Source organism: Entelurus aequoreus, linkage group LG12 (genome assembly GCF_033978785.1).
Source record: "Entelurus aequoreus isolate RoL-2023_Sb linkage group LG12, RoL_Eaeq_v1.1, whole genome shotgun sequence".
In the NCBI taxonomy this organism is placed as follows: Eukaryota; Metazoa; Chordata; class Actinopteri; order Syngnathiformes; family Syngnathidae; genus Entelurus; species Entelurus aequoreus.
In genome coordinates, this window is record NC_084742.1 from 6,975,597 (window position 1) to 7,001,081 (window position 25,485).

General features: G+C 37.2%; 1 protein-coding gene across 1 annotated transcript in view; it reads left to right on the forward strand.

The window, feature by feature from the left end:
- Positions 1-23,623, forward strand: part of LOC133662614 (uncharacterized) — a 137,035-nt gene extending 113,412 nt beyond the window's left edge. Inside the window, exon 2 of the mRNA XM_062066727.1 lies at positions 23,513-23,623. Within this exon, the coding sequence (XP_061922711.1) occupies positions 23,513-23,623 (111 nt within the window). The remainder of the gene's footprint in view (positions 1-23,512) is intronic.
- Positions 23,624-25,485: the final 1,862 nt, after the last annotated feature.

Genomic DNA, 25,485 nt, shown 5'->3' on the forward strand with positions numbered 1-25,485 from the left:
CTTTGCAGCACACAGATATACAATATGACGCGTGCTGGCTAATGGAGCTCAGAAAAGATGACTCTTATTGCTCTTATCAATGCATTTCATTACGTTTTGTAGAATAATAGTATGAACATTTTTTGTATTTTGTATTTTTTTTGGTTAAATATTTTAAATTGAAATTTAAAAAAAATACATATATTGTGTTTAAACTATTAAAAATGCTATTTGTAAGAATTAATAGTAATAATAATAATGATAATAATGAAATGTTTAAATAGAGAAAAGCTTCCAGGAGGGAGTGTTTGTGCATTTTGATGAAGGGATATCCTGGTACAACATACAGCCACACACGCACACACACACACACACACACACACACACACACACACACACACACACACACACACACACACACACACACACACACACACACACACACACACACACACACACACACACACACACACACACACACACACACACACACACACACACACACACACACACACACACTCCCACACACACACACAAGAGTGTTTACATGGAAGGTGGAAGTGTGTTTACATTTCCACTCCGCACTGCAGTGATCGGAAGACGACACGTGCGTTCTTTTTCAACACGAACATTTACCTCATTGGCTGCTGCCTGGCAACGCTCGGAGGTGTGTCGACTCAACGTATACACACGATGCAATGTACAATAAGATAAGAAGCTCGTGTTTGCCTTCATTTCACCAAATTTATCAGGAAAGAGCCGAGTTGTTCATTATTAAAAATGACATTCCATTTAGTTGGTGCTGCTTTATTTTAATGGGAAACAACTATAAAGCGCAATAGCCAATCAGAAGCTTTCATAATGTCACATGTCCTTGTGTTGGTTGGTGTCTTTTTCTGCACATTCACTGTAATAACACGGTTTTGAAATGATTGCAACCTTAAAATTTGTCAAAGGGTTCTCATCCAGTCATAGTTGTTGTTTTTGGTGGTCACTTACAAAATGGTCAAACTTGATTGACAAAAATGAGCCTTGCGAGACTCCGTCAGCACGTTTGTTTCATATACTTAATAATAATAGCATCAATCGATCAAGATCAATCACCTTTTATTATAGTTTTGCTCCCTATACTTAACAGTATGCAATCAATCAACTTCTTCATAAGCTTGACCAGATCCAAAAATGGCGACTATTGACAAACTTGCCAAACTTTATTGACAAAAAAGTTGTTCCGTAAGACAGTTCACACCTATCCATTCAGTAGTAGTTTTGCTCCCTGTATTTAACAACGGAAAACAATAATTCAGTCAATCAATCAACTTATCCATAAGCTTGAGCAGATCCAAAAATGACAACCTTGTCAAACTTTATTGACAAAAAAGTTGTTCCGTAAGACAGTTCACACCTATCCATTCAGTAGTAGTTTTGCTCCCTGTATTTAACAACGGAAAACAATAATTCAGTCAATCAATCAACTTATCCATAAGTTTGAGCAGATCCAAAAATGACAACCTTGTCAAACTTTATTGACAAAAAAATGGTGTTCTGTCGGACTGTGGACACTTACTGGGTCAATAGTGACTTTACTCCATTCACACCTATCGATTCAGTAGTAGTTTTGCTCCCTATATTTAACAGAACAAATCAATCAGTCAATCAATCAACTTGTCCATGAGCTTGAGCAGATCCAAAAATGGTGACCACCAACAAACTTGTCAAACTTTATTGACAAAAAAAATTGTTCTTTCGGACTGTTAACACTTACTGATTCATTAGTGGCTTTGCTCCTTTTACTAAACAATAGTACAGTATTATCAGTGATGGGCAAGCTACTTGGAAAATGTAGTAAGCTAATCTACAAGTTACTAACGATTAAATGTAGCTAAGGTAGGGGGGAAGCTATCCCCAGAGAATTGTAACAAGCTACACTACAAGCTACACGGCCAAAGTAGCTTGCTACATTTAACCACATCTATATCTATGGAACCACATGTATAATATCAATATTAATGTAACAGAGTGTACAAATAGTACTATTAACCAGCGTTGGGTTAATTACTGAAAACCAGTAACTAATTACAGTTACTAGTTACTTTATTTCAAAAGTAACTCAGTTACTAACTCAGTTACTTACACCAAAAACTAATGCGTTACTGTGAAAAGTAACTCTTTAGTTACTTCTTTTTTTCTTCTTTTTTTTTTTTAAGGCTCCCATTAATGCCCTTTTAGCCTTCATTTCAGTACTGTTATTGCACCGGAGAATAACACAATCTGTTAATCAACTTGACATGCATTTGCATCACTGAACTCTGCTAAGCAATGTGGTCTACATACAACACACAAAGACAAAGATATGTTTCAAAGGGCCAATTTATTTCAGGCCAGAACAAATTGACAAAACTATTTTAAATAGCTTTAACATAAAATACATAAGAAACAAACAGCATAATAACAGCATAGCTGTAAACCTGGCTTCACCTAAGGAAGGCACACATGACATACACAAAGCCTAAACAGGCATTTTTTTTCTCTCAAGGAATTCAGAAATAAAATCATGTATTCAGGAGATCAACACTGTACTGAAGCCCAGAACACTCTACACATTTCCCCAGTTTTAGTTTAGAGAAAAGGAAATATTGGCCTGGCCCACTAGGATCCCTCTTTATGTTTGTGATCTTTATAGTCTATACATTTAAAGTGATGTGATAATCAAACACTCTAGAAGTCTAGAATGAAAGAGTATATAAGAGAATTGACAGAGTGTGTACCTTCAATGATGAATGATTAGCAGAGGCAGAGTTTGGAGTGTTTTCTTTAGCTCGCTTTCCATGTTTATGTACTCACTGTCCAGGTACTTGGAACATGTTTTCCATGCCATTTGCTGTTTGACGCCGGTATCATGCTAATTAGCTGCCTGAAAGCGGGTGACTCCACTGTAGAAATAGCCTGCATGTCTGCTAGCACATACACTGCAATGGCTCTAACAATGTTGTCCTGGCTAGCAGTCCCTCCGTTAAAATCCTTAAGTGGAGCTGAAGTGGCATCGGAGTCTGTGTCTCTCTTTACTAGCTTCGTCGAAGCATGTTGCTTATGTAGCTGTTTCAGCAGATTTGAATTGCTGTTTTGGGCAGTATTCCCGGGTGCGGTCACTGCTGCTGCTCACTGCTCCCCTCACCTCCCAGGGGGTGATCAAGGGTGATGGGTCAAATGCAGAGAATAATTTCGCCACACCTAGTGTGTGTGTGACTATCATTGGTACTTAAACTTTAACTTTAAGTAGATGGGATCTTTGATCCAAGACACAACTTACATTTAACTAAAATGTTCTTTTCTTTGTGCTCGACCAAAGAAAAGTATTGAGAATGTCTCCATGTTAGGAAACTCGACTTCTGGCTTCGCCATTATGTCTTGTTAGTTGTTATGAGAGTAGCATATGTGTGTGTGTGGCCCTTTAAGATATGACAGCATGTGAGGTGAGTGACGTCAGTGAGTGAGTGGGCGAGAGAGGTGAGGGAGCGTGCAAGACACCAATAAAGTCACAAAGTTGCAACAAACCACCGGCCTCGTCATTCACCCTCGAGTCCGGATCTGTAAAGTGAAGGTTGTTAGCCCCGAAGTACATAGACCCTGGAGGAACGTCTCCCCTGCGCTCCTCAACTACGGTCTGGGAGCCTACCCACAATGCAGCCTGTTGATTGATTGATTGATTGGAACTTTTATTAGTAGATTGCACAGTACAGTACATATTCCGTACAATTGACCACTAAATGGTAACACCCGAATACGTTTTTCAACTTGTTTAAGTCGGGGTCCACGTTAATCAATTCATGGTTAATTGGTCCATTGCAAAATACCTTTTACTTAAAAAAGAAAAAAAAAAAGGCCTCCTTCTTTGTACTGTAGCAAAGCCCTTTGTTGCTCTTTTATTTCTTCAATACATAAAGTACATACTTTAAATTTGACAGATTTTTCATATTCTGTGTTTTTATCCATGTTAAACTATTACCATTCTTCCAGCACCTGTGTGTTTTTTGTTATGACCTCACACACAAAAACATGCTCTCCCGCGTAATCACGCCCTTTTCCAAAGAGGCTTAAACAGGCTCATATAATCTCATTATATATGTTGTTACATGACAACACACACACACATGCACGCACACACACACACACACACACACAGCAGCTTTTTTCCAACAACAGTCATTGGTCATTGTTGTGAAGATGCAAGCAGGCGCGGTGAACTCTGTGAACCAGAAAAAAACAATCGGCTCAGACTTCCTGCTGGCTTCCTTTTGTAACCCCCCATCTCGCCCCTCGACACTCTCACTCACACACACACACCGCCATCCTGTTTTCTACTATTTTGGTCGTACTCTGCGGAAAGGGGCATAGCCTCTTAGCATATTTAAGGAAGGGGATGTCTTTATTTGAAGTCCTTGTTTGCAAAAGATTGCCAACCAAAACAAACACTCCGCTCTCTTCTTCTATTGTTTTCTGCGGCGTCCTTGTCAACCTGCATGAGTGTTATGTTGTTATTCCAGGACACACTTGGATTATAATTAGACATTTGTACTATTTTTAGTTTGTTAGAGTCAATAACGAGGAATTGGAAAAAAGGATCAAAAAGTCCAAAACAAGTTCAAGTTCTTACAAGAATAAAATTACAATTTTAGATAAATGCATAATTATTTACATATGCGTGAAAATTTTGCCTATGTTTTCACCAAATAAATGAATTATTTGTGTTTTTATAAATTGTTTTATTTCTGAAAAAAATATCTTCTCTCTCTCTGAACATTTAGTATTAACATATATACTAATGTATTTGTATATGTTGAATTCATTCATATACATTATTTTAAATATACAACTGTATTTACATTCATCTATCAAATAATGATGAATTAAACGTATTTAAATAAATACGTTTTTTTTTTATATTTCTTTTTGTGTTAAATTTATAATCCCAAAAATTACTTTATTCATATAAATTGTAACGACCGGGTCGCATCGTGGTGCGAGGTGTTCTCCCAAGGATGCAGACGGGCTCGGACACAGCTTGCAGGTAGGAAAAATGATTTATTCAAGAACTAAATCAGACAGGAGAAAAAACAAAAACGACTAGCGTGGGAGCTAGCAAGCAAAATAGCATAGCCTGAAAGCTAGCAGGAATCAAAAGTGGTCGTTAACTGTTGCGTAAAAGCAAATTAGGCAGCCAGGCAGAGTGCCGCCCGGGCGAAGACTAAATAGCCCTCTGATTAGCGCTCGGGCAACAGGTGCGCGTCCCGAACGCTAACCAGAGGCAGGTGATCACAATCTGCCGTCATGGCAACAGAAACAAAACAAGGTGCTGAAAACACATGTGACTTGAAAACGTAAACAAACTATGATCCGGGCAGCGGATCATAACATAAATTACATATTTATTTCAAACATAACACGAATGTATTTTTTATGTTATATTTATATAAACACATTTTATTCTAAAAACCCAACTTTCTTTATATTCATCTAATAAATGTATTAATATAAATCAATTAATTTCTAATTATATAAACTATTATTTCTGAAAAAAGTATGTTATTCTTGTTAACCTATTATTTTTTTGCGTGTAATATATAGTCATAAAAACATAACTTTACTCATATAAATAATAATGATTTTAAACATAAACACTAAAATATATTTATATGTTATGTGTATTCAAATAACTTTGATTTTGAAAATGCAACATTATTTATATTCATCAATCAAATACATGGTAAGATAAATGTACAGCCTTCATATAAATCAAATGTATTTATTTACATTTAAAATTTTCTGAAAAAAATAACTATTTTGTGAGCATAACTGATAAAAACATAGCTTTATTTATACAAAAACATCCATCCATCCAATTTTCTACCGCTTGTCCCTTAAATATTAATATATATTTGTTTTATTCATTTACGTACATTATATTCTAAAAAATATAGCTTCATTTATATTCATCTTTTACATTAATAATAAAGAAAAATGTGTTCATATAAATAATGTGTTAGTATAATTTGTATTATTTCTGAATTTTTAAAAATATTTTTTGTGAGTAATGTTTACTGATAATATAACTTTACTAACATAAATGTCATAATTATTTCAAACATAAATACCAAAGTCTATACATGTTTTATTCATTCATATGAATAATATTCAAAAAATATAATTTGATTTATTTTCATCAAAAATATTAATCTCTCAAATTGATGACAAAATCAATTAATTTTATAAATGAAATGTATGTATATTTGTTAAGTTTTATTTCTGAAAAAAAATCATGTTGATTTATTATTTGTTCTGTGCAATTTACAGTTTAGTCATAAAAAACCTTTATTTATATTACAAACGTATTAACATAATTATTTCAAACATAAATATATTATTTGTGTCGCCCTATTTATTGATTTGTCAAAAGCATTTGACACAGTTGACCACAGGCTGTTAATTCAAGCCCATATAATAATTTGTCAAATGCAATGTACCATTTTTATGCAGACGACACCATTATTTATTGCTGTTCCACCTCCATCACTCAGGCTTTTGAGTTTTTTACAAGCTGCTTTTGATGTCATCCAGGCTCGCTTATTTGATCTTAAATTGGTTTTAAATACAGATAAAAATAAGGTAATCTCTCGAATTCGGAGGTCTCAAGGTTGGCAAATATGTGAGGGAGCTTATGGTCGGCTCCCACTTGAGGTCCTGGGTGATGGTGGTGCCCAAGAAACGGATGGAGTCCACAATGGAGACGGGGGTGGGAGAGTTAATCAGGGTGAGGGGGGATGGTGGGGCTTTGACTTTCCTGAAGTCCAAGATCATCTCCACTGTTTTCTGGGCGTTCAGCTCCAGGTTGTTAAAGGCTGCACCAGGACGCCAGCCGATCTACAAACTTATTAAATAAATAACCAAAAAATTTACATTTTGTTGTTTTCTTACTGTACCGAAAATGAACCGAACCGTGACCTCTAAACCGAGGTATGTACCGAACCGAAATTTTTGTGTACCGTTACACCCTTAGAATATGTACATATGTGTATATGTAAATATGTACAAATGTATATATGTGTATAAACATGTATACATATGTGTATATGCATAAGTATGTATATATGTAGATCAACAATCTTTTTATCATCAAAACAATACAACAACAATGACAAGTTTCAAGTTTCAAGTTTATTATTCTTCGGTCAATCGTCAACAAAATAAACAAACAGTTGTACATTCTTAAATTGAAAATGAAAATGTTGCAGACCGAAAGGGTTTAGGCTGAAGTTGAACACTTATTGCGCCTAACCCTATAAACAATGTCAAGTACAAAATAAACTTCCGAAAATTATTGAATGTCCATTGTACAACATATTATAAATACACATTATACATAACATAAACACAGTTCAATTATATACACAGTAAAAGCATGTGAAATATCCTTGTAGACATGTTAAACCTTTGTACCAATTTATATACTATATACAAACAATTGTACTTCCATTATTATTTATAACCCACATTTAGTATTTGAATTAACGTTGATCATAGTATTAACTGTCATCGCACGCAAACAGACAAAAGTCCCTTTGGTCCTCTCAGTAACATTAACAACAATGTTGCTGCAATAATTAAAAAGTAAACAATTTTTTTTTACCTTCCTGTCGGCAAACGCAGAGGGCTATGCCTCCCAAAAATGGCTACGCCCCGTGTGTACTGTAGTCCACAGGAAGTGATGTCCCCAAATTATCTGCGCTCTAAGGCTGGCAGCGGCACACAAAATGAATGAAGCATTCGTATACAGACACATAGTTCGCACACAGAGGCATATTTGCCTCGATTTAAAAGTTCCAAAATGGAAAATTTGTCCAAAAGAAAAGTGTTCGTAAAAATAGGATGAAAAGTTATTTTAAAGTTACACTTTGTTGTAAGTTGATTTATATAAACTTTTTAGTTTTTATTGTTTTCTTTAATGTTAATGAGGTTACAATGTTACCACAACACCAGGGGGAGCTCCACTAACCACGTTAAACCCAGATTCCGAACTAACAAAGGTCTTAACTCATTCTCTTTCTATGCCACATCAATGTGGAATGCGCTCCCAACAGGTATAAAAGAAAGGGCATCTCTATCCTCCTTCAAAACCGCAATAAAAGTTCACCTCCAGGCAGCTAGCTCTCTCTCTCTCTCTCTCTCTCTCTCTCTCTCTCTCTCTCTCTCTCTCTCTCTCTCTCTCTCTCTATGTCCACTACTTGATGTCCATATCCCCCCCCCCCCCCCTCCACACCCCTGATTGTAAATAATGTAAATAATTCAATGTGATTATCTTGTGTGATGACTGTATTATGATGATAGTATATATCAGAGGTCACCAACGCGGTGCCCGCAGGCACCAGGTAGCCCGTAAGGACCAGATGAGTAGCCCGCTGGCCTGTTCTAAAAATAGCTCAAATAGCAGCACTTACCAGTGAGCTGCCTCTATTTTTAAAATTTTAATTATTTACTAGCAAGCTGGTCTCGCTTTGCTCGACATTTTTAATTCTAAGAGAGACAAAACTCAAATAGAATTTGAAAATCCAAGAAAATATTTTAAAGACTTGGTCTTCACTTGTTTAAATAAATTCATAAATTTTTTTACTTTGCTTCTTATAACTTTCAAAAAGACAATTTTAGAGGAAAAATACAACCTTAAAAATTATTTTAGGATTTTTAAACACATATACCTTTTTACCTTTTAAATTCCTTCCTCTTCTTTCCTGACAATTTAAATCAATGTTCAAGTAAATTAATTGTTTTTATTGTAAAGAATAATAAATACATTTGAATTTAATTCTTCATTTTAGCTTCTGTTTTTTCGACGAAGAATATTTGTGAAATATTTCTTCAAACTTATTATGATTAAAATGAAAAAAAAAACCTCTGGCAATTCTAGAAAATCTGTAGAATCAAATTTAAATCTTATTTCAAAGTCTTCTGAATTTCTTTAAAAAAATTTGTTCTGGAAAATCCAGAAGAAATAATGATTTGTCTTTGTTAGAAATATAGCTTGGTCCAATTTGTTATATATTCTAACAAAGTGTAGATTGGATTTTAACCTATTTAAAACATGTCATCAAAATTGTAAAATTAATATTAATCAGGAAAAATTACTAACGATGTTCCATAAATTCTTTTTTTAATTTTTTCAAAAAGATTCGAATTAGCTAGTTTTTCTCTTCTTTTTTTCGGTTGAATTTTGAATTTTAAAGAGTCGAAATTGAAGATAAACTATGTTTCAAAATGTAATTGTCATTTTTTTCGTGTTTTCTCCTCTTTTAAACCGTTCAATTAAGTCTAAATATCATTAATTATTAATAATAACATAGAGTTAAAGGTAAATTGAGCAAATTGGCTATTTCTGGCAATTTATTTAAGTGTGTATCAAACTGGTAGCCCTTCGCATTAATCAGTACCCAAGAAGTAGCTCTTGGTTTCAAAAAGGTTGGTGACCCCTGGTATATCTGATAGTATATATCTGTATCATGAATCAATTTAAGTGGACCCCTACTTAAACAAGTTGAAAAACTTATCCGGGTGTTACCATTTAGTGGTCAATTGTACGGAATATGTACTTCACTGTGCAACCTACTAATAAAAGTCTCAATCAATCAATCAATCAATATGCGGAAGTGTACTTGTAACAGTTTTTATAAGCAAATGATACCAATTATAGTCGTGGTGGTGCGTGAGGGGGAAGTGCCAAATGTTATATTCTATATTATATTCTGTTATATTCTATCATAACAACAACATGGCTGCAAATTGTTAGTTGCTTATCCAAGACAGTTTTTGTGCATGTTTGTAATATTCAGTAATTGTGAAAAATACAAATATTTAAAAAAATCATTTATTTAAATGACTCATGGTAATATAAGGTAGCCGGTGGTGTTCTTGTTTTATGTGTTTGTTTTTGTGATGAATGTAAAGTTAAACGACTTTGACAAAGCCGACCTGCCCTGACCGTCACTTGTTTTTTGGCTTTCTTAAAGTGACAGCGCAGTAAAAAAAAAAAAACAGGCTTCATGTACAAATGTATGATGCAAAAACAAATAGTATGCAATAAGTACGCTACATGGAACCTGCATGTGTACGCACATACAGTAAAGCTCATTCTGTGCCTGTTCTTTTAGATGCCATGGCCAGAAGGGGTTGTGTGTGCATGCATGTGTGTGTGTGTGTGTGTGTGTGTGCATGTGTGTGTGTGTGTGTGTGTATGTGTGTGTGTGCGCGCGTATGTTTCCGTGCGTGCGTGCGCCTGTCTTGACGGCTGCTTTATTTTGGCTCTAGTAACCATAGTGACCCCGTGGGACTTAGTCTGCATCGGTGATCCAATCAGTAATCTCGCCTGTGTGTGTGCATGTCTGTGTGTGTGTGTGTGTGTGTGTGTGTGTGTTTGTTCCATTGCTAATGTATAAATAGGCTTTGAATGAATGTCTATTAATAGGTTAACAAAACCATTACAGTACTCAAGGTCTGATGAAGGCTGATCAGGTCCCAAGCCTGCTCGGTAGATCGTGTCCTTGTTCTGGAAACTGGCGGGGAAAAGTTGATTCCATTACATGAAGTTTGGCATGTTGGCGTAGTTTCTTTTAATTACACTTGCCAACATTTATTAGGTTGTGTTCCCACAGACAGACGTCACTGCCATTGTGAACTTTTTGTACAAACTAATTAACACCTTTTTGTTGTTCTTGTTCCTCTCGCCTTGATGAGCGGTGGCAAAAAGCATGTGAGGCACGCACAGTGCGTGAACGCTAGCATATGAAGGCAGCGCAAGAACTCTGTGGATTTGGAGTCCACCCAAAAAAAAGCAAGAACAATATTGATTTTTAGCAACACTGGGCCCAGCATGGCTCAGATCTAATCTGGTTTTTAAATTGGGATATGTTGTACTTCTCTCTGAAAGCAATAATTGTACTTGAATTGAAGTATTTATTTCAAACCTGCACACTACAACAACCAGTGTTGGGACTTTGTAACGCGTTACTGTAACGCCGTTAGTTTCGGCGGTAACTAGTAATATAACGCGTTATTTTTTATATTCAGTAACTCAGTTACTGCATGATGCGTTACTGCGTTATTTTACGTTATTTTTTATGTAGTATCGGCTAGAAACAGAAGATCTGAGTGTGTTTTATTGGAGCGCTGCGGCGTCGTCCTTCTGTGTCACAAGGAAAAGAAGAGGCGTGCTTTGTGTGGGTGGGGGCGGGCGGGGTGGTTGTAGACGTTCCTCCAGGGCCTATGTACTTCGGGGCTAACAACCTTCACTTTACCCGGAAGTGGGTCTTTACAGCTGAGGGTGAATGACGAGGCCGGCGGTTTGTTGCAACTTTGTGACTTTATTGGACGCAGCCATCCACCAAACTAGAGCACCTGCACCACTCACTGTCGCCGGTCCCTCACCTCTCTCGCCCACTCACTCACTGACGTCACTCACCTCACATGCTGTCATATCTTAAAGGGCCACACACACACACACACACATACGCTACTCTCACAACAACTAACAAAACATCATGGCGAAGCCAGAAGTCGAGTTTCTTAACATGGAGACATTCTCAATACTTTTCTTTTGTCGAGCGCAAAGAAAATAACATTTTAGTTAAATGATAGTTGTGTCTCGGATCAAAGATCCTATCAAGTTAAAATTAAAGTGCCATTATGTTGCAGCTAATTAAAATAGTTTTGTCAATTTGTTCTGGCCTGAAATAAATTGGCCCTTTGAAACATATCTTTGTCTTTGTGTGTTGTATGTAGTTCAGTGATGCAAATGCATGTCAAGTTGATCAACACATTGTATTATTCTCCGGTGCAATAACAGTACTGAAATGAAGGCTAAAAGGGCATTAAAGTAATTTTTTTTATTTAAACGGGGATAGCAGATCCATTCTATGTGTCATACTTGATCATTTTGCGATATTGCCATATTTTTGCTGAAAGGATTTAGTATAGAACAACGTCGATAAAGTCCGCAACTTTTGGTCTCTGATAAAAAAAAAACCTTGCCCCTACCGGAAGTAGCGTGACGTTGTCAGTTGTTCACTCCCTCATATTTTCCTATTGTTTTCAACGCAGCTAGAGCTATTCGGACCGTGAAAGTGACGATTACCCCATTAATTTGAGCGAGGATGAAAGATTCGTGGACGAGGAACGTTAGAGTGACGGACTAGAATGCAGTGAAATACATATTTTTTTTCGCTCTGACCGTAACTTAGGTACAAGCTGACTCATTGGATTCCACACTCTCTCCTTTTTCTATTGTGGATCACGGATTTGTATTTTAAACCACCTCGGATACTATATCCTCTTGAAAATGAGAGTCGAGAACGCGAAATGGACATTACAGTGCCTTTTATCTCCACGACAATACATAGACGAAGCTCTTTAGCATCTTTAGCATGAGCTAACGTGATAGCATCTGTCTCAAATGCAGGTAGAAACAAAATAAATAAATCCCTGACTGGAAGGATAGACAGAATATCGACAATACTATTAAACCATGTACATGTAACTACACGGTTAATAGATCTCAGCCTGGCAAAGCTTAACAATGCTGTTGCTAACGACGCTAAGGCTAACTTAGCAACCGGAGCCCACAGAGCTATGATAAAAACATTAGCGCTCCACCTACGCCAGCCAGCCCTCATCTGCTTTGCTCAGCAACACCCGTGCTCACCTGCGTTCCAGCGATTGACGGCGCGACGAAGGACTTCACCAGATCATCCGTGCGGTGGGTCTGCTAGCATCGGCTAGGCATCGGCTAGGCGTCTGCTAGCATCGGCTAGGCGTCTGCTATCCGAGTAAGTGGTCCTTGTGTTGCTACAGCCACCTACAACGTTCTTCTTTGCAGCCTCCATTGTTCATTAAACAAATTGCAAAAGATTCACCTACACAGATGTCCAGAATACTGTGGAATTATGAAATGAAAACAGAGCTTTTTTGTATTGTATTCAATGGAGAAGGCATACCTCTGTTCCTCGGGCTACGTCACGCGCATACGTCATCCTTCGAAGGCTTTTTCAACTGGAAGTGTGGCGGGAAATTTAAAATTGCACTTTATAAGTTAACCCGGCCGTATTAGCACGTGTTGCAATGTTAAGATTTCATCATTGATATATAAACTATCAGACTGCGTGGTCGGTAGTAGTGGCTTTCAGTAGGCCTTTAATGGGAGCCTTAAAAAAAAAAACGAAAAAAAAGAAGTAACTAAATAGCTACTTTTCACAGTAACGCATTACTTTTTGGTGTAAGTAACTGAGTATGTAACTGAGTTACTTTTGAAATAAAGTAACTAGTAACTGTAACTAGTTACTGGTTTTCAGTAACTAACCCAACACTGACAACAACACATTTTTTTTTTTACATTTTGGCAGAGACATTTATGCAAGGCTTGAAAAGGGGTTGGATGAAGCAGATGCTTATAATATCCCAACCCCTCTCACTCATTCCACATTTAACATAAGCAATATAATACAAGAACAATACCATACAAACAAAAACAACAACAACTCCTGTACACTAACAATACAACAGTACCACTGTTACTATGAGACAAGACGAGACAAGACAAAACACACACATTTATTTTATATATTGATTTGAAAGTACGTATACAGCAAGAATCATGTTGATTTTGAAGTAAATTTACAGCAAGAATCACATTGATTTTTAGGTAGATTTACAGCAAGAATCATATTGATTCTAAAGTACATTTACACCAGGAATCCCATTGATTTGGATGTAACTTTACAGCGGAAATTATATTGACTTGAAAGTACTTATACAGCAAGAATTATATGGATTTTTAGGTACATTTACGGAAGGAATCATATTGATTTTAAAGTGCATCTCTGGCAAAATTCGTGAAATTTTGAAATCAATCTACAGCAAGAATCATGTAGATTTTTCAGTACAGCTAAAGTACAAAACCCAAAACCAGTGAAGTTGGCACGTTGTGTAATTCGTAAATAAAAACAGAATACAATGATTTGCAATTCTTTATTTTTTCATTATTTAGAATTAAATGGAAGCAACACGTTGCAAAAGAGTTGTCACAGGGGCGTTTTTACCACTGTGTTACATGGCCTTTCCTTTTAACAACACTCAGTAAACGTTTGGGACCCGAGGAGACCAATTTTTGAAGCTTTTCAGGTGGAATTCTTTCCCATTCTTGCTTGATGTACAGCTTAAGTTGTTCAACAGTCCGGGGGTCTCCATTGTGGTATTTTGCACTTCATATTGCGCCACACATTTTCAATGGGAGACAGGTCTGGACTACGGGCAGGCCAGTCTAGTACCCGCACTCTTTTACTATGAAGCTACGCTGTTGTAACACGTGGCTTGGCATTGTCTTGCTGAAATAAGCAGGGGCGTCCATGACAACGTTGCTTGTATGGCAACATCCATCCATCCATTTTCTACCGCTTGTCCCTTTCAGGGTCGCATATGTCCCTCCAAAACCTGTATGTACCTTTCAGCATTAATTGTGCCTTCCCAGATGTGTAAGTTACCCATGTTTTGGGCACTAATACACCCCCATACCATCACACATGCTGGCTTTTGAACTTTGCTCCTATAACAATCCGGATGGTTATTTTCCTCTTTGTTCCGGAAGACACGACGTCCACAGTTTCCAAAAACAATTTGAAATGTGGACTCGTCAGACCACAGAACACTTTTCCACTTTGCATCAGTCCATCTTAGATGAGTTCGGGCCAAGCAAAGCCGGCGGCGTCTCTGGGTGTTGTTGATAAATGGCTTTGGCTTTGCATAGTAGAGTTTTAACTTGCACTTACTGATGTAGCGACCAACTGTAGTTACTGACAGTGGTTTTCTGAAGCCTTCCTGAGCCCACGTGGTGATATCCTTTACACAGCGATGTCGCTTTTTTATGCAGTACCGCCTGAGGGATCGAAGGTCCGTAATATCATCGCTTACGTGCAGCGATTTCTCCAGATTCTCTGAACCTTTTGATGATATTACAGACCTTAGATGGTGAAATCCCTAAATTCCTTGCCTTCTTAGCCTGTTCACCTGTGGGATGTTCCAAATAAGTGTTTGATGAGCATTCCTCAATTTTCTCCGTCTTTTTTGCCACTTGTGCCAGCTTTTTTGAAACATGTTGCAGGCATCAAATTCCAAATGAGCTAATATTTGCAAAAAATAACAAAGTTTTCCAGTTCGAACGTTAAGTATCTTGTCTTTGCAGTCCATTCAATTGAATATAGGTTGAAAAGGATCTGCAAATCATTCTTTTCTGTTTTTATTTACCATTTACATAACGTGCCAACTTCACTGGTTTGGGGTTTTGTAAATGTTAGCGTTTAGATGGCTGTGGTAAAAAGTCAACTTGTTCCTTTTCATCACCTGTTGATCTGCTTCTTATGTTTTTTGCTTCTATGGCAAAGCCAGAATCTTGTTCTTTGACTAATCAAAAGCCTCCAATAAAAGTGAAAAGTTGAGATATGAATGTAAAAAAAAACCCAAAAAAAAACAGGTTTTCCAAGTTGAATAGCGGACTAGCAAGCGTCAAGGCCGCGTTCCATTCGCTTTTTCCCCTCCAAAGAAAGTATGACGCACACTGCTAACGATGCACCATTCAAGCTTCACCGTGGAACTCTTTTTAGTCTTTTTTCATTTTTATTTTGGATCAAATTCGAAATATTGTGCAACAATTAGAACACGAGCAAATGCGGGAAATGTTTACTTTATTGAGGGCTTCCGTGTTCTCGTCTGGGAACACCAGGATGACGTTGCAAGGTGATGCACTCAAAGGGATAACACTTTGTGTGTATATGCATGTGTGCGTGTGTGTGTGTGTGTGTATTTTGAACTGTCACATGACCTCCGTGCCCTCCTGACTCTTGCTCTCTCGGTGCAAACATCAGCGAAACACTCAAAATTCCCTCTGGAATGTGAACAACAACAACAACAACGCGGAATGAAGTCAAGCAGGAATGTCCCCGTAGAATAATTCCCAGGAGTTCTTCCTATACACCTTTTCGGACACGTTGAATTGTGCAAGTGTAAACATGGGATGCACTTCAATGTGTCTCTGTTAATCATGTCCCAAATGAACTAAGCCACGACCATTGATATAGGAATGCTGTTGCTGAGGACTAACATATGACATATTACGACAATATGCCTCTTATGACAGGGATATTCAACTAAATTGACTTGGAGGCCACTAAAGACCAAGGGACCGGACTTCTTCCTTCGCTATTTGTCTCATTTTGCATATTCCGGAGAACCGGCGTCCTCTACAGTACACATTTGATTTTGGTCTATTCATTTTTTTTTTAGAGTTATAGAAGCGCTTTGCTGTGTTTAAGGTCTTTCTGCAAAAAAGCTAGTCAGAGATCATCTCTAGAACTGTTTTTAATAGAGATGTCCGATAATATCGGCCTGCCTATATTATCGGCCAATAAATGCTTTAAAACAGGGGTCTCAAACTCAATTTACCTGGGGGCCACTGGATGCAGAAACTGGGTGAGGCTGGGCCGCAAGAAAAGATTTCTTTAAAAAAATCTAACATGCACTTTTTAATGAATTCACCTCCTTTGAATGGCTTTCCCGCCCTAGCAACCATCTCACTCACCATGTAGCTAGCTTTGACAGCTGCATCGCTCTTTTCGCTTGCTTTCTTGACAAAATCTTGTTGCCTCAGTAGACTGGTTTTAAAATTTGCAACCCGGTTCACTCCCCTAGTATTTTGCATACTCCTCAGCATGTCTAGTTGTATAATGACGTTTCAAATTGTATTCCTTGTGCAACGCAACTTTCTCTGTATCAACTACAGAAAAGAGCTATAAGGATTATTCATAAAGTAGATTACTTAAAACACACTAACATATTATTTATTAATTCTGGTTTATTGAAACTACAGGAGCTAGTAAAGTTACAGACATTATGTGTCATGTTTAAGGCTAAAAGTAAAACATTACCAGCAAATTTACAAAAAATGTTTGTCATCACTTCTGAGAATGAAGAGCATAGAAGAAAAGGTCATTTCAATTCTTGACGAAATCTTGTTGCCTCAGTAGACTGGTTTTAAAATTTGCAACCCGGTTCACTCCCCTAGTATTTTGCATACTCCTCAGCATGTCTAGTTGTATAATGACGTTTCAAATTGTATTCCTTGTGCAACGCAACTTTCTCTGTATCAACTACAGAAAAGAGCTATAAGGATTATTCATAAAGTAGATTACTTAAAACACACTAACATATTATTTATTAATTCGGGTTTATTAAAACTACAGGAGCTAGTAAAGTTACAGACATTATGTGTCATGTTTAAGGCTAAAAGTAAAACATTACCAGCAAATTTACAAAAAATGTTTGTCATCACTTCTGAGAATGAAGAGCATAGAAGAAAAGGTCATTTCAAACATCAGTATTCAAGGACAACTTTAAAACAAATGTGTATATCAGTGGTGGGGGTTAAACTATGGAATTCTCTTTACAAGAGATAAAAGATTGTAAAAATATATTCCAATTGAAAAAATATATAAGGACAGAACAATGAGATCATATGGACAGCCATAACTGTTTACATTTTGCTTTATATTTATTATTTTACTTATTTTTTGCCTAGTTTTGTATTTGTTTTGTATCATCCTGTGAGGTGTATACTACTTATTTTGTTTTTTTTGTTCTTTTTGTACATCATGAAGTTTTGCACTTCTTGTGTTTTTTTGTTTGTTTTCGTTATATTTGGATGTAATTGTTTGTTTATATGATATCATTAAGTAAGACTACGTACTATGTTGAAGGGGGCAGAAAAATATAAGATTTTTCTTCATCCTGCTCCTTCTCAGGCATTGGTGTGTAAATGTATAATTTAAAAATTGAGGTATAATTGTCTATCGATCAAAGATGCACATCAATGAAGGAGATAAATAAAAATGAAATGAAATGAAATAAGACACGTCGGGGTGCCCCTGTGAAAGAAATATTGCATCAAAAATCGTCTCTGTCTGGAGCCAACGGGAGGAGGGTGGGGGGTGGAGTTTACAGTTACGGTAGCACAATTAGCCCCGAACGGGTTAACATCACCACGTCTGTATCAGCGCTGGGGTCCAGTGCACCACACTTTTGTATTGTCGCTCGCTCCTTCGGCGGAGTGCTCGTCTTCCCCGCCCGGACTGTTTACAACGGGGGCGGGAGCGAGCAGGCGGGCGAGGGAGGGAGGCAGGGAGGGAGGAAGGAAGAGCGTGTGTCATAGAAAAGCGGCAAAATGTTTCTCTGCTTGCATTACGCAAGTGACATCAATGCATACTTGCCAACCTTGAGACCTCCGAATTCGGGAGATGGGGGGGGTTGAGTTGGGCGGGGTTAGGGGTAGCGGGGGTGTTTTTGTAGCCCGGAAGAGTTAGGGCTGCAAAGGATTCTGGGTATTTGTTCTGTTGTGTTTATGTTGTGTTTAGGTGCGGATGTTCTCCCGAAATGTGTTTGTCATTCTTGTTTGGTGTGGGTTCACAGTGTGGCGCATATTTGTAACAGTGTTAAAATATAAATAAAATAAAATATGACCACCCTCAGTGTGACATGTAGGGCTGTTCCTCAAGTATGTCTTGCAATAACCTGCGTGTGTCTCTAGAAGCCTCATACAACATGTGTCTGGGCTGGCACGCTGTTAGTATGGAGAAAAAGATGATGCGGTGACAGATTCTAGAGGACACTGATGACAGTGCCATCACGGCACGCCCTCGATATTGTCGAGAGCCTCATACCACAACGTGATTGGTAGATTTCTTCAGCTCCGCACACAACGCTGTCAAGCGCCATTCATTTAAAACTCGCGGGCCGCACTAACATTAAACTTTCATATTAAGGTGGGGGCCGCAAAATAACGTCTCCCGGGCCACAATTGGCCCGCGGGCCGCGTGTTTGAGACCCATGCTTTAAAATGTAGAATCGGAAAATATCGGTATCGGTTTTTTTATGATCGGTATCGGTAATTTTTTTTTTTTTTTTTTTTTTTTTAATAAATCAACATAAAAAACACAAGATACACTTACAATTAGTGCACCAACCCAAAAAACCTCCCTCCCCCATTTACACTCATTCACACAAAAGGGTTGTTTCTTTCTGTTATTAATATTCTGGTTCCTACATTATACATCAATATATATCAATACAGTCTGCAAGGGATACAGTCCATAAGCACACATGATTGTGCATGCTGCTGGTCCACTAATAGTACTAACCTTTAACAGTTAATTTTACTCATTTTCATTAATTACTAGTTTCTATGTAACTGTTTTTATATTGTTTTACTTTGTTTTTTATTCAAGAAAATGTTTTTCATTTATTTATCTTATTTTATTAATTTTTTTAAAAAGGACCTTGTCTTCACCATACCTGGTTGTCCAAATTAGGCATGATAATGTGTCAATTCCACGACTGTATATATCGGTATAGGTCAGGGGTCGGCAACCCAAAATGTTGAAAGAGCCATATTGGACCACAAATACAAAAACAAATCTGTCTGGAGCCGCAAAAAATTAAAAGCCATATTACATGTGTCATGAGATATACATTTAATTAAGAGGACTTAAAGGAAACTAAATGACCTCAAATATACCTACAAATGAGGCATATGGATGCAATATGTACATATCGCTAGCCTAAATAGCATGTTAGCATCGATTAGCTTGCAGTCATGCAGTGACCAAATATGTCTGATTAGCACTCCACACAAGTCAATAACATCAACAAAACTCCCCTTTGTGCACAACGTTAAAAATGAGACAGAAAAAGAAGTGGCATAAAACACGTCCTAGAAAGTCGGAGAAAGTTATACATGTAAACAAACTATACGGTGAGTTCAGGGACCGCCAAAATTAGTAGGACAAAACGGCGCTCGCCAAATACTCGAATCAGTGAAGCATGTTTAATATAAACAGTGTGATTTATAACAATTAGGGAGGTTTGTGTCATGTTTGTCCTCCTACAGAAACCATACTAAAACAAAAAAATAGATTTTTTTTCCCCTCATCTTTTTCCATTCTTCATACATTTTTGAAAAATCTCCAGAGAGCCACTAGGGCGGCGCTAAAGAGCCGCATGCGGTTCTCGAGCTGCGGGTTGCCGACCCCCGGTATAGGTTGATATCAGTATCGGTAATTAAAGAGTTGGACAATATCGGAATATCGGATATCGGCAAAAAGCCATTATCGGACATCCCTACTTTTTAAGAATCTGCCTCTCACATTTTTTTTTCTAACTGAAATCTCGGGCCGCCAGTTTATTACACTAAATCCTATGTGTCAAAGTCAAGGCCCGCTTGAATTATCTGAATTAGCCGAATGATCTATGACCCCCTGGGATGATATTTGATTAGTATTCGACCCGGCCCGCAGGCCACAGCCACCTGCTGCTGCTGTTTTGCACGCACCAATACTCCCATCAGTGTTGGCGCTAGAAATTTTCCAAATGGGGTCCCAGAGACCCCATCAAGTTATAAAAAAGGTGGTCCCACAGTACATTTTTGGGGTCCCACTTTTTTGTAAGCATTTTGAAAACAAATGATAAATGTATGCATTATCTTGTTATAGCTCACATTCTATATTGTGTTTTGGAAAAAGGTTGTCATAAATGTTACTTTATTCATTAAAAAAAATAATACAAAAGAAAACACATTCTTATGCATATGTAAATGTATGCAGTTATAAACATTCATTCACTTTCTTCTTTCCTTCACGGATCTAAACTTTACCGCTGCCGGTATTTTTTTCTATATTTTTATTGTAATGTTTTCAGAATGCGTTTGTTCTATTTTTGGCCAAAGTAAGACAAAGAAAACAATCTGAAGTTGTCTTTATTTTTTACTTTTAATGCCATGATTTTAGTAGTCTGGCCCGCGTGTGCACATATTTTCCTCCATGCGGCCCCTGAGCTAAAATGAGTTTGACACCCCTGCCTAAATGATGAAAAAGAGAGGACCTAAGATGGAACCTTGAGGAACACCACTAGCATAACTAAAGAAGTTGAATAAAATGACTACTGACTGCATCTGAATTAAACAAGCTACAGCAACACCTAAGCTATTATTTTCCAGACTACAGAGCGCACCGGGATATAAGCCGCACTAGGGCTGCGAATCTTTGGGTGTCCCACGATTCGATTCAATATCGATTCTTGGGGTCACGATTCAATTCAAAATCGATTTTTTCCGATTCAACCCGATTCTCGATTCAAAAACGATATTTTCCCGATTCAAAAGGATTCTCTATTCATTCAATACATAGATTTCAGCAGGATCTACCCCAGTCTGCTGACATGCAAGCAGAGTAGTAGATTTTTGTAAAAAGCTTTTATAATTGTAAAGGACAATGTTTTATTAACTGATTTCAATAATGTAAATTTGTTTTAACTTTTAAATGAACCAAAAATATGACTTATTTTATCTTTGTGAAAATATTGGACACAGTGTGTTGTCAAGCTTATGAGATGCGATGCAAGTGTAAGCCACTGTGACGCTATTGTTCATTTTTTAATTTTTTTATAAATGTCTAATGATAATGTCAATGAGGGATTTTTAATCACTGCTATGTTGAAATTGTAACTAATATTGATACTGTTGTTGATAATATTCATTTTTGTTTCACTACTTTTGGTTTGTTCTGTGTCGTGTTTGTGTCTCCTCTCAATTGCTCTGTTTATTGCAGTTCTGAGTGTTGTTGGGTCGGGTTTGGTTTTTGAATTGGATTACATTGTTATGGTATTGCTGTGTATTGTTTTGTTGGATTGATTAATTAATTGTTTTTTTTTTTAAATAAATAAATATATAAATAAATACATTTTAAAAAGTAGATTTTTTAAAAATGAGAATCGATTCTGAATCGCACAACGTGAGAATCACGATTCGAATTCGAATCGATTTTTTCCCACACCCCTAAGCCGCACCCACTAAATTTAAGACGTAAAAGACATTTTCCATTAAAGCCGCAGATACTGTATATACATTGCGAAATTAGGTATTAACCCAGAATTTTTAATTTTTTAAAAATTTAAATCCCTTAATTGTTTCCAAACGGTGTCTGTAACATGGCAGTAAAACGGCTGATTAAAAAAAACCAGAAGTCATTGTCATGGACCTACTGGCTGCGGAAGCTAGCCTTCCAATCAGCTAAACAGACTCAATAACTCCACGGTGGCGTTTTGATGAATTTACTGAGGAATTTGTGAAACTGAAACAATACAAAAAGAATGCCATTGTAAGTTAAAAATACTAACAAAACCACTCGTAAACGTGTTAGCATACAAGCTAGGGGTGTATATCTTAGCGTCCCGGAAGAGTTAGTGCTGCAAGGGGTTCTGGGTATTTGTTCTGTTGTGTTTATGTTGTGTTACGGTGCGGATGTTCTCCCGAAATGTGTTTGTCATTCTTGTTTGGTGTGGGTTCACAGTGTGGCGCATATTTGTAACAGTTTTAAAGTTGTTTATACGGACACCCTAAGTGTGACCTGTATGGCTGTTGACCAAGTATGCGTTGCATTCACTAGATGTGTGAAAAGCCGTAGATATTATGTGACTGGGCCGGCACGCAAAGGCAGTGCCTTTAAGGTTTATTGGCGCTCTGTACTTCTCCCTACGTCCGTGTACACGGAGGCGTTTTAAAAAGTCATACATTTTCCTTTTTGAAACCGATACAGATCATTTCCGATATCACATTTTAAAGCATTTATCGGCCAATAATATCAGCAGTCCGATATTATCTGACATCTCTAGTTAGTGCATTTTCTGAAATTGTAAACCTTTTTCTCCACTCTTTGTTAATGCGTTTTCTGAATTTGTCATTTTTTACTTTGTGTAATTATAAGTCGTTTTGTTTTTTGTTGAGTCGTTTTCCGTAATTGTAATTTGTTTCATGAAATAAAAAAGTGTCGGTTTATGACGTTGAGGATACAAAAAAATAAAAAAATAAATAAAAATAAACGGACTTCAGATAAATTTACATCCAAACTTTGTGCTATTTTCTTGCATTAAACATTTTTAAATGAATTCATTTATGTAGAAAATTGCGTTTCTATTTGCTTTTTTTTTTTTTAGTTTTGCAGAACAAATGTCTACTTCATTAAACATGAATGATCCAAGTATCACTTTTTGTGAGTTAAGCCCCAGTTCTCCTTGACTCATTCATTTACATGTAGACTACACATCTCGCAGCGTGTGTGTACAGAAAGTGAGTCATTGTTTATCCGGTCATCATAATGTAAACAATGTGGCACCGCCTGATTGAGTCCACATTCACACGTCGTGATCCAGAACAGTTCTGGCAAAGGCCGCACTCTGAGCCTTAAAAACCCTGGACAACGTCACCTGATCTTTAATACACTTGGTTATAAGTAAATGTCGCTGCCACTTTTAGATTACAATGTTTGAACGATGAAACATGTGTCTTGTTGACATTTATGACTTAGGGTGGTGTTTGGATGTTTATTGTTATTAAATCCACCAGGTGAAGAAGGACCGCCTTCTCCTCTCCAGCCAATGGGCTCACTCTTTTGCTCAGTCTGACCAATCGGATTCCTTCCTTCCTCCGACACACCTTCTACACGTTAACTGGTAAGTTCAGAGTCTATTTCACTTTCTGTTTACTCTCCTTTGACCTTTGCTCGTTGTGATGAGTTGTTATTGCCTCCTCTGCTGTACATTGAATCTAAATGATATGTTTGATTAGCTTTATCTGCATTTTTATCTGAAACCAGGGCCACTGTGGGTTAAACAGCCACCATTATTAAACCTCTGTCTTGCAAAATACACACAGATCAGTAAAAACTTGATTTTAGTCTTCTTCTTTATACATTTTCAATGCAGCTCTGTCACACCTTCACATGTTTATTTCACCAAATGGATCATATTGTCGTTGTCATGAATTAAAACAGAAGCAATGTGCTAAAATTGGTCAAAGATCTTCTATGTGACAGGAGTACTCCAATTTTATGAAGGCACAAATGTATAAAAAATTAAAATACTTGTTGAAGATTCTATATATGACAGGACTACTCTGCTGATTTTAAGGACCTCCCATAAAATACAATTCAAAAATAAATAAATAAAAACAATCCTGACAGGAACCCACTTCTATTTTTAAGGACCGACTGTCAAACACTTGTCAAAGATCATCTGTGTGACAGAAATACCCTACTGTGTCATTTTAATGAGTTATTACAAAAACGTGAGTCAAAGATCCTTCTTTATGACAGGAACCCGCTGCTATTTTCAAGGACCTACTGCGAATAGGCGAGTCAAATATCCTTCGTATGAAACAAATACTTTGTTATTTTTGATGAGTTATTTTATTCATGTGAGTCAAAGGTCATCTATGTAGCAGAAGCCTTCAGCTATTTCTAAGGACAGCTAAAAACTCGAGTCAAAGATCCTGTATGTGAAAGGAGCGCTCTGCTATTTTTAAGGACCAACTGCAAAAAGACTAGTCAAAGATCCTTGATATGACAGGAACCATCTGCTGTATAAAGGAAACCACTGCAAAAGGACAAGTCAAAGATCCTTTATATGAGAGGAACAAATCCCTTTGCTTTTTTTTAAGGACCAACTGCAAAAAGACTAGTCAAAGATCCTTTATATGACAGGAACCCTCTGCTGTTTAAAGGCGCAACTGCAAAAAGACTAGTCAAAGATCCTTTATATGACAGGAACTCTCTGCTGTTTTTAAGGAACCACTGCAAAAAGACTAGTCAAATATCCTCTATATAACAGGAAACATCAGCTGTTTTAAGAAGCAACTGCAAAAATACTAGTCAAAGATCCTATATATTGTACAATAGGGACCCTCTGCTGTTTTTAAGGACCTACTGGAAAAAGACTAATCAAAGATCCTCTATATGACAGGAACCATCTGCTGTTTTAAGGAACAACTCCAAAAAGACTAGTTAAAGATCCAAATCCCAGCCGAGTCATACCAAAGACTATAAAAATGGGACCCATTACCTCCCTGCTTGGCACTCAGCATCAAGGGTTGGAGTTGGGGGTTAAATCACCAAAAATGATTCCCGGGCGCGGCGCCGCTGCTGCCCACTGCTCCCCAAGGGGATGGGTCAAATGCAGAGGACAAATTTCACCACATCTAGTGTGTGTGTGACAATCATTGGTACTTTAATCTTAATCTTAATCTTAATCTTTATATGAGAGGAACCCTCTGCTGTTTTTAAAGAACTACTGCAACAAGACTAATCAAAGATCCTCTATATGAACAGAACCCTCAGTTGTTTTAAGAAAAACAACTGCAAAAAGACTAATCAAATATCCTCTATACAACAGGAAACATCAGCTGTTTTAAGGAGCAACTGCAAAAATTCTAGTCAAAGATCTTATATATTGTACAATAGGAACCCTCTGCTGTTTTTAAGGACCTACTAGAAAAAGACTAATCAAAGATCCTCTATATGACAGGAACCATCTGCTGTTTTA